The 11202-nt window shown below is 38.3% G+C and overlaps 1 protein-coding gene across 3 annotated transcripts in view; it reads left to right on the plus strand.

Annotated features, from left to right (window-relative positions):
• Positions 1–9435, plus strand: part of BCAP29 (B cell receptor associated protein 29) — a 48257-nt gene extending 38822 nt beyond the window's left edge. For all 3 annotated transcript variants that reach the window (XM_040644389.1, XM_040644392.1, XM_040644390.1), the window contains 2 exons: positions 3185–3285; positions 9103–9435. In XM_040644389.1, the coding sequence (XP_040500323.1) occupies positions 3185–3285; positions 9103–9138 (137 nt within the window). In that variant the 3' untranslated portion in view covers positions 9139–9435. The remainder of the gene's footprint in view (positions 1–3184; positions 3286–9102) is intronic.
• Positions 9436–11202: the final 1767 nt, after the last annotated feature.

Raw genomic sequence — 11202 nt, forward strand, 5'->3', positions numbered from 1 at the left:
GCATGGCAGAACAAGATAGCAGAAATGGCTGCCGCAAGTGTCTAAGTCCCAAGGAGAGGACCAGCTACCTCCTGTTCCTCCAGCACACACTTCAAGATTAGTAAGTGGATCTCCTTCACCTATAGTCCATACAATTTTGATCTGGTATTTTTGTGCTTATTTCTGGTTCAAGCAAGTCTGCATGTAAGCTCTTTAAGAGGGATTTTTTCCCCCCTGCATTTCTAGTTTCCCTGGACATATTCCCTATTGGTTTTCAAAGCCAGGTATTTTGGAGGCTTGTCTCTTCTGTGCATGATCTGAGGGTTTGCATACCTATTGTGGAGTTCAAATCTCTTACTCTTTAGGGAAAAGTTCATTATCCTTGAGATCCCTGTGTATCATAGAATGTCACTTCTAGAATGTGGCTTTTTTCTGTAGTGAGACTATATCTCTGCTTCTTCTACCCATCTCAGCGCTGTCCCTTGTTGTAGAGGGTCTTTTTGTCTAGTTTCTAGGTTTCCTTCAGAGGGATTTATTCCACATGTGGTTATAGATTTGTTGTCCATGAGAGGAGGTAAGCTCAGGATCTTCCTTTCTGGCAGGACCCTCTTGGACCCATCTTGGACCACCATTGTAGGATAGTCAGACATTATTAAGTGGTAGAATCTTCTTTGCTTTATACATACCAGAAATCCAGGCTTTTAAACATTTTTGGTAAGGTTTTGAAGTTAATACTGTGTTTCATATTTTCAAGTAGGATCTAGGAAGTGCCTTACAGATCAAACAAACCGAAGACTGACATAAATCTTCATGTTGTGGCTGTGCTTCCAGTGAAATCTAACCACTGTCAAAAATCTCTCTTCCGTATCTAACCTATACCAAGTGGCACATTAAATTTGTTAAAGTTAGCCTTTAATACCTACCTTAGAGTTACAGATTTATAAAAGTAATGGAGGAGATCATAGCGTAGAGCTATCCAGTAGGGCTACCCACTAGCTACACATGGCTATTTAAATCAAAATTTAATTATAATTAAGTATAATTGGGGCACCTTGGTACTCATTCGGTTAAGCATCCAACTCTTAATTTCAAATCAGGTCATGATCTCAGGGTTCTGAGATCAAGTTCCTCGATAGGCTCTGCACTCAACAGGAATTTTGCTTGAGATTCTCTCTCTCTCCCTTTCCCTCTGCCCCCTTTGCACTCTACAAATAAGTAAATTTAAAAAATTGCTTAAAAATTAAATTAAGTATAATGTAAAATTCAGTTCTTCAGTTACACTAACCACACTTCAAGTGCTTAATAGCTGCTTTTGGCTGGTGGCTGCCATGTCACATAGCACAGATGTTCTACACCTGCATCGTCCAGTAAATGTTCTACAATAAGGGAATTTTACTTTGACAACATTGTCTAGAAAGTGCTGATACAAAAGCCACTTTAGTTGAAAGTGACTTATATACTTATATATAAAAATGCCCATATGGTGGCTTTTCAAGAGGAAAGGTAACCAGATTGTTTATAAATAGAGCCTATAATTTCAATCCATTATGCCTAAAAAGTGACTCTTAATTTATAAATCTCACTTTCTTTTACTAAAACTTCTACCCTAAAAGATTTACAAATGCAGAACTTTTAAAGACTACATATGCAGAATTATATGTAGAGTTAGTTCAGGATTCCCAGAATTTTTCCAGTTCATCTTGTGCTGATCTTCCTTTCTATACATTTGGTCACTAGCTTCTCCATAATGTGCTGACTTAAATGCTTATGATTTATACATATATTTTTTAAACTTCTGTCTAATCTGCTGTCTTAGACAGTAACTCCGTGGTAGACAGAGACTAACATAGAGCGATTTTTGTGTATCATATTGAGGTAAAGCCTTTAAGTGTCACACGCTCCTATACTTTTCAACTTTGTATAAGAAAGTGATTATCTTTGGTTTGAAGGACCATCCCTTGGTGAGAATGATAAAATATTTTTTTCTCCTTCAATTTTTTCAAAAGCATACCCTTCTAATAAATTCTGTACTATACTGCTTGAGTCCAAGATGAATCAGCGAAGGGCTAGGATGAGCCTGGAACATCTTATGCCAGAAAGTAGAGTACTCAAAATAATGATTGGGACATAGAAGATGTAAGAGCCAGCTTGACAGGGTTCCCACTAGCCGTATCTGGGAGAAATTAAGTGTAATAATAAATTATAAACTGTTGAAAAAATAAGAACCTATGAGTTCACACTGATGCTATGTGAATTAATAGATAGTTGGATGCATGGTTAAGATAGGAAGGTCCTTATTTATAGAAGAATGCTGACTGATAAATGTGGACGGAATGGTGAAGTTGGAAGATCACCATTGGTGCAACCATCATAATAAAGATTGGTTTAGGCAAGAATTATCTGTGCATGCTAACTATAAGGGGAAAGTTTTGACAAGGAGCAAGATACTTACATAGTCTTGTCTTCCCACATACCACTTCTTAGTTATAAGGAAGAAAATAAGTATAAAATGGAAAAACCAGTGAGACACAGATGGACCTCTGATTGTATGTGATACCTCGACAGGCATTCAGCATCACTATGTCATATTTGTATGTAAGTGGGATGCATAACCTGAATTTAGTCATGAGGAAACATCAGACAAAACCAAAATGAAAAACATTCCATTAAAAAAAAAATGACCTGTATTCTTTAAAATGTCAGTGTTACGAAAGGGGAGAGGAATGCAGGGGAAAGGCTGAGGAACTATTCCAGTTTAAAAGAAACCAAAGAAACATGACAACTTAATGCTAATCTTTGATCTAGGGCTGGATCTAGACTCAAAAAAAATGATAGGACATAATTGGGACAGTAGCCAAGATTGGAACATGATTGGTAGATTAGATAAAAAGTATTGTATTGATGTTAAATTGCCTACCTTTGCTAATAATGCTATGGTTATGTTAGAGAACACCTTTGTTCTTAGGAAATACACAAGTATTAAAGAGTAAAGGGGCACGATGTCTGTAACTTATTCTCAAATGGTTCAAGAACGTAATTGTGGGTGTGTGGAGAGAAAATACAGTAACAAATGTACCGTATCTTAACAGTTGGTGAATTTGAGCAAGAGCTACAAAGGAGTTTTCTATTTAAGTCTTGCAACTTTTCTCTAAATTTAAAATTATTTCAAAATAAAAATTTAGAAATTATATTCCATGTTTTCTAGCCCTCTCTAAGGCACAGAATGATGTGATGACAATGAGAATGCAATCAGAGCGACTTTCAAAAGAATACGACCGACTCCTAAAAGAACACACAGAACTTCAGGTGGGTGACCTCTACTTTGTGGGCCTAAGGTTTTTAAAATAATAATGACTAGGTCATCTATTTGCGTTATTTGCCCTTCCCAAATCAAGAGGATGCACTCAGTCCTGGCTTCTTAAAAATGATTAAGGAAACCAGATTTTTACCTAGAGGGTGAAGATGAGGACATTGCATGAAAATACAAGACAGACAGCACAGAGAATCACTGACTTGATAACTTATAGCGTTCTAGTTTTAGTGAAATTTTAAGCAAAAGAATTGAACCACAAAAGTGACAGCACTGAGGGGCGCCTGGGTGGCACAGCGGTTAAGCGTCTGCCTTCGGCTCAGGGCGTGATCCCGGCGTTATGGGATCGAGCCCCACATCAGGCTCCTCCGCTATAAGCCTGCTTCTTCCTCTCCCACTCCCCCTGCTTGTGTTCCCTCTCTTGCTGGCTGTCTCTATCTCTGTCAAATAAATAAATAAAATCTTTAAAAAAAAAAAAAAAGTGACAGCACTGAAAAACAGACTGGTTCTGTAAACATGTCTTTTTGCCATTGGCAACGTTTGCTCTAGTCATGCCAAAAAATAAGGTCAAAATTTGAAGTCCCACCTCACACGACTTCTGTCCCAGTGTTTTAGACATCTTGGGTCAAAACCTATGGCATTCAAATATATGATTTTCCTCCAGCATGAATTTAAAGACAGAAATGGAAAAAACCTTTTTGTTATTAAAGTCACGGAGTCAAGGGCTCTAGCTTTTCTTTCTCTTCCCCGCCAGCCCAGCAAGAGTCTGTGCCCTGCATTCATCCGTGATAAATTTGACTCGCTTCCCTCTTGATTTGGCAGCCCCTAATCTGAATTGATTTCCCAGGCACACTTTGACCACATGTGGGGAGAATTTGGGGGAAAGACCATTCCAGAGGCAGCCCTGGCCCTCCCAGTTCCTTCTGAGATGGAGAGCCTGTGCTCTTCTGCTTTTAGTTTGGGTTTATCCTGAGAATTTGGCAGTTCTTGTGGTTTTTAATCAGGGGTTTTTATAAATACAACTCTACAGTTATTTCACTATAGGAGAAGCCCTGGCCCCAGGACTCATTTCCTTGTGTCTTAACGGTCATTATATCTCCAGGGTCTGGCACTGGCAAAAGGCAAGCAGGTACTATACTGACAGGCCTTGGAGTCAGACAGACTCAAACTCTATTACTAACTAACTTTATGATCCCGAGTTTATGTTACCCCTCTGCAGCTCTTTTCTTCATCTGTAAAATCAGAATAATACTAACACCTGGCCCACTGGGTTTTCAGTAGAATTAAATAGAACGTGTAGGGTACTTAGTGTTGTGCCTGGCTGATAGGAAACTCTCAAGAAATAATACCTATTAGACTTATCATTGTCATCATTGGCATACAATCCTCTGTATAAGTGTTGCTGGAAGAATGACTTATTCTCATCCAACCACTTTAGCCATGATTTAGAGTCAAGAAGCAATCCAAAACACATTTGTAATCTGGTATTCCTAGCTGAGTTGCATGTTTAATTTAACTAACCTACTTTGACAACAGGCAATCCAGAGAAGAGCAATACCCTGTGTGCTTCAAACCTAGGATACCAAGAGCTCAGTTCACATGTTCTAGAGTAGATGGTTAGATGTTCAGCAAGACCATCCTTTCTCCATCTCTAAAACACAGGTACTGAAATTGCTGACTTCACCATGGCCTGATGAGAGAATTATTCCAGGGCATCCTTCAGGATCCACCATGGAAAGTGAAGGAACACGTCAGAAGCCTTTGGCCTAGAAATACAACTTTTCTCCCTTCCATTTGTGAGGTCAGGGTGTACTCAAAAGGATGAGTATCCAAGTGTGGACTTTGCCAGGAGGTCAGCAATGTTTAGATCCCTGAATGGAGAAAAAAGAAGCAGGAATATTCCCTCATTTTCTTATGGCCAATGACCATCACTGAATGTCCCCCTTGTGGTAACAGTTAATGATCTCTTAATCCCTGAGGAGTATATGTGACAGTGAGATTCCCTCAACCCATTTTCTTTCCCTTCCCAAAAACCCTTTCTGTTTGGAGCTTATGCATTCTTTATAACAGATGTTAAAAAGTTTTTTGGAGTAATTCCTTCCCCAGAAAGTAGTTGTTATACCTATTTCTTTGAAAAATAACCCATCCCAGAGTTGCCAAGTGCCATGCTGAGAATTGGGCCTTCTTCACTAGTGCATTTAAGGCCTTGATCTACTTTCTTCTTTTATTTTTGAAATATATAATGGGTGACATTTATTGAAGATGTGCCCTGGACCAAGCACTTAGTTAATGGCTTCATATATGTTACTCTGTTTATTCTCATCACAGCCCACTAAACTAAAATATTGTAATACCGTATTTTGTGAATGAGGAAAACAAGACCCAGAGGTGTTATATAATGTACCTAAAGTCACTGAACTAGAAACTGGTAGGATTCAAAGCTGGATTCAAAATCAGGACATTTTTCTCCAGTTTTCCCACCATTAAGAACTCTGCTGTTTAGCCTGTTCTGGTCATTGGACTGTGTTCTTGGATCCATTGTCTTCCTACTTCTGCTCTAGTTGATTTTGGAGAGCTGCATTTCCCAAGCCCCCTTGCTCTCTTCTGGGGAGGTTCAGCACTGGGAGGCACCAGTAGGAGACTGAAGGCAAGAGGGACAAAACCAGGGATTTTTCCCACTCTCTCTGTTTCAGGTGGCATCGCAGCAGCAGCCCCATCTCTTTCCATGGTCCTGGTACCCACTGGGGGTCCACATGGTGGCCCTAGCTCCTGGGGTCCATAACACTATCTCCTCCCTTGTCACTCCAGCCCAAAGAGTGGTGGTGGTTCTGTGCTAATCACTGAGGTGTCTTGCCACACTGCCCCATGTGTCTACTCTTTCATCACCTGTTAAACCAATTTCCCATAATAAATGTCTGTTTGGGGAAAAAAAAGACCTCTCCGCTCCATAGTTTGCCAGTTCTGTAAACATCAGGTGGATGATTTGATATCCATGCACCTTGGCTTCTTCATTAGTTCAGTGAGGATTATAATACCTTGTGAGCATTAAACCAGATCCTGTACGTACAAGAAGGTATGTTAAATATTTTTAAACAAGAAAAGCTCTATATTCCCATAAGATGATAGTAGTTATTTTTTGATTGGACACATTTTTTCCCTGCTCACCCTCCATTGTCCAGTGTGAGACCTTATAGAAGATTCTGAGACTTAAGTGTCATTAAATGACTACCATTTTCTTAAAAGCAACCCATACACTTTGATATTCACCTTCTGAACTCTACTTGAGAAGCAAAAAAATTGCTGTAGACCATCTATAGTAAAAGCTGTATCAACTTGCCTTTCATGAATTTTACTTCTGTTGTCAAACCAACCTTAATAGTTGAATTTAATCTTTAAAGTTCCTTGGGAAACTTAGCTTTCTCAGTTTTTCATAGTCGATTTACTTAAAATAACCATGAAATGACCATTAAAATATTAAGGAAATAAAGGTGAAAGAGGGAAAAGCTGGTTTCCTTACCATAAATGAATCCCACTTTGCATTTTTAAAATCCGTTTGGATTTCCCCATCTGCTCCCCTCCCTGTTATAAGCACTAAATAAATATTAGAGAACAATCCCTTCAAGCTAGAGTCTTTGCCTTTCCTTGTTTGCCCTGGCTCTCTTCTAGAAAAGAAAAAGCAAAACTAACTGAGGATTATGGGCAGCACAAACCCATCAGGACTTGCCACTTTTCAAATTTCATTTTGGAAAATCACCCTTCACTTAAGGGACTTATCCGGAATAACAGCTCCATTAAAGCTTAATTTTTTTTTAAATCTTCATATCCACTTTTATTATGGATAATTACAAGATTATTTCCTTTTTTTAATTGAAGTATAATTAACATACAATATTATATTAGTCTCATATACAATACAATGATTTAGTAATTCTCTACATTTCTCAGTGCTCATCACAAGTGTACTCTTTTTTTTTTTTAAGATTTTATTTATTTATTTGATGGAGAGAGAGACAGCCAGCGAGAGAGGGAACACAAGCAGGGGGAGTGGGAGAGGAAGAAGCAGGCTCCCAGTGGAGGAGCCTGATGCGGGGCTCGATCCCAGGACTCCGGGATCGTGCCCTGAGCCGAAGGCAGAGGCTTAACAACTGAGCCACCCAGGCGCCCCCACAAGTGTACTCTTAAGTGCCATCACCTGTTTCACCCATCCCCCCCACCCACCTCCCCTCTGGCAACCACCAGTTTGTTCTCTGTATTTAAGAGTCTATTTTTTTTGTCTCTTTTTTTACGTTGTGCATTTGTTTTGTTTCTCAAATTCCACATACAATTGAAATCGTACGGTATTCGTCTTTCCCTGTCTGACTTCTTTTGCTTAGCATTTTACTCTAGCTCCATTCATGTTGTTGCAAATGGCAAGATTTCATTCTTTTTTGTGGCTGAGTAATATTCCATTATGTACGTACATACACACACACGACATCTTTATCTGCTTCTCTGTGGATGGACATGTGGGTTGTTTACATAGCTTGGCTATTGTAAATAATGCTGCAATGAACAGAGGAGTGCATATATCTTTTTGAATTAGTGTTTTTTATTCTTTGGATTAATACCCAGTAGTGGAATTACTGGATCGTATGGTAATTCTATTTTTAATTTTTTGAGGAACCTCCATACTGTTTTCACAGTGCCTGCATCAGTTTACATTCCTACCAACAGTGCATGAGGTTTCTTTTTTCTTCACTTCCTTGTCAACACTAATATTTCTTGTGTTTTTGATACTAGTCATTCTGACAGGCGTATGGTGATACCTCATTGTGATTTTGATTTGCATTTTCAACAATGTGATGTTAAGCATCTTTTCATGTGTCTGTTGGCCATTTATAGGTCTTCTTTGGTAAAATGTCTATTTTGGTCCTCTGCCCATTTTTAATCTGATTATTTGAGTTTTTTGGTGTTGAGTTGCATAAGTTCTTTATGTATTTTGGGTACTAACCAACCCCTTGTCAGATATATCATTTGCAAATATCCTCCCATTCAGTAGGCAGAGCTGTGATGTTTACCTAAAGTGGCAAGATACAAACATGTGAAAGTGGTAACTTATCGTTCAAAATACCTCCTCTAATCCTGTCTTCTAACTTGGTTGGTTAATGTTAACATTGTTAAAGTTGCTCCGAAGGCATTACTGCTCAGCCTGAGCAAGGGCTTGGTGAATCTCTAGTGTGCAAGCAGTAACACTTCAACGCCATTTTATGAGGTTGGTTTTTTTTTCCCCTCAGTGTAGACTTTTCCTTTCTTAAGTGCAAATGATCTCTTAAGGTTCATTTCTATCCCATTTTCCTCCAGTTTTAAATGATATAGTCATCTTGTGATCAGCAAAGAGTATAATCTGAGAAGTCAGTTCTATTGGCAAATATCTGAAGAACAAACACAAAAAAAGGCCATCTCATCCGGGGTTTTTGGGTCCCTTCATTCTTTCCTTGCCAAAAATCTTAATTGGGTTTGTAAGAGGGGAATTTGAGAAATTTTGTTTTCCTGGTATAACCCGTGAAACAAAAGCAAAATAGATTAAGGCAGAGAAATAAATGAACTTATCAAGAGTGTTGTTTTTCTCCTTTAGACTTTTTTTTTAAATAAAACCCACAAACTTTGTAGTTTGAGACTTTCTCAATCCATGTTTTCACATTTGATTATTCTCATAATTAATAACCATACACAGAAAAGAGAATTTTTTAAAAATTCCTTGCCATATCTACAAATCTGTTTTTCATACTTTGCTGTAACTACTTACGTAAGTTGTTTTTTTCTTCCCCCTGCAGAATCGTTCAGGGAAAGACAATAAGAAGGGCCTGTGAACTTTGAAAGAAGATTGTGCGATGCCATGTGAAGATGATCAATTTGTTATCATGTTAGCCTCTAGAACATTTAAAATTCAGTTCGGAAAAGGTACTATTTACAACCAGCCAATAATTTTTTTAAAGCCACATATAGGCTGTTATCATAACAGCATTGTCACAATATTTGATGATGTTTCAGATATGTTGTAAAGTCTGTATTCCAGCTCTCATGTGAAATGTAAGCACGATAAGCACCCTATTGAAATGTCGAGAGTAACATTGCTGTTTACCAATAAAAGGACAAATTTATAACCAGTCACTTCCAAAACTAGATTTTTAAGTTGATGAAACCATTAATAGCCTTGAAAGCTTTGATGAGTTTTCAGTAATAATAATCTATTTAATGAGATGATGATAATGCTGGTATATTTGAAAACAGTATTCAGTATTAGCAAATTTGTTCATAGGGAGATTAAATAAGGAAAAATGATCAGAATTAGCCACCGTATATATAGGGAAGAGTCATAAAGAACAAAAAACAAAAGCAATGACCTTAGTTGTTGTTTTTTATAAGTCTGATGATTATAGTTTACTCTTATAAGACAGCTATATTGATAATTATATTTTTGTTACTGTGCTTCTATATCCATTAGACTGTTTTTGTTGACATTGGTGTTAATAATACATAATTAGTAGGTGTTACATCTTTTTAAAGTTCATCTGGTAATGAAGTTTACATCTGTTTGCATAACTGCCGTACACTGAACTTAAAATTATTTTACAACAATGTGGAATTTTTTTTATTTTTAATTTTTATGTTATGTGAGTCACCATGCAGTACATCCTTAATTTTTGATGTAGTGTTCCATGATTCATTGTTTGTGTATAACACCCAGTGCTCCATGCAGTATGTGCCCTCCTTACTACCCATCACCGGTCTGTCCCAATCCCCTACCCTGCCCCCTCTGAAGCCCTCAGTTTGTTTCCCAGAGTCCATAGTCTCTCATGGTTCATTCCCCCTTCTGTTTATCCCCCCATTCATTCTTCCCTTCCTTCTCCTACCGATCTCCCTGCTATTTCTTATGTTCCATAAATGAGTAAAACCATATGATAATTGTCTTTCTCTGCTTGACTTATTTCCCTTAGCATAGTTTCCTCCAGTCCCGTCCATGTTGCTGCAAATGTTGGGTAATCGTTCTTTCTGATGGCTGAGTAATATTCCATTGTATATATGGACCACATCTTTTTTTTTTTTTTTAAGATTTTATTTATTTATTTATTTGACAGAGATAGAGACAGCCAGCGAGAGAGGGAACACAAGCAGGGGGAGTGGGAGAGGAAGAAGCAGGCTCATAGCGGAGGAGCCTGATGTGGGGCTCGACCCCATAATGCAGGGATCACGCCCTGAGCCGAAGGCAGATGCTTAACCCAGGCGCCCCGGACCACATCTTCTTAATCCATTTGTCTGTTGAAGGGCATCTCGACTCCTTCCACAATTTAGCTATTGTGGACAATGCTGCTATGAACATAGGGTGCATATGGCCCTTCTCTTCACTATGTCTGTATCTTTGGGGTAAATACCCAGTAGTGCAATTGCTGGATCATAGGGTAGCTCTATTTTTAACTTTTTAAGGGATCTCCACACTGTTTTCCAAAGTGGCCGTACCAACTTGCATTCCCACCAACAGTGTAGGAGGGTTACCTTTTCTCCACATCCTCTCCAACATTTGTTGTTTCTTGCCTTGTCAATTTTTGCCATTCTAACTGGAGTAAGGTGGTATCTTAAGGTAGTTTTGATTTGAATTTCCCTGATGGCTGATGATTTTGAACATTTTTTCATGTGTCTGTTAGCCTTTGTATGTCTTCATTGGAGAAGTGTCTGTTCATATCTTCTGCCCATTTTTTGATTTGATTATTTGTTTCTCGTGTATGGAGTTTAAGAAGTTCTTTATAGCTCTTGGATACCAGTCTTTTATCTGTAGTGTCATTTGCAGATATCTTCTCCCATTCCGTGGGCTGCCTCTTAGTTTTTTTGACTGTTTCCTTGGCTGTGCAGAAGCTTTTTATCTTGATGAAGTCCCA

The sequence above is a fragment of the Ursus maritimus genome, unplaced genomic scaffold (assembly GCF_017311325.1).
Source record: "Ursus maritimus isolate PB19 unplaced genomic scaffold, ASM1731132v1 scaffold_3, whole genome shotgun sequence".
NCBI classification, from domain to species: domain Eukaryota; kingdom Metazoa; phylum Chordata; class Mammalia; order Carnivora; family Ursidae; genus Ursus; species Ursus maritimus.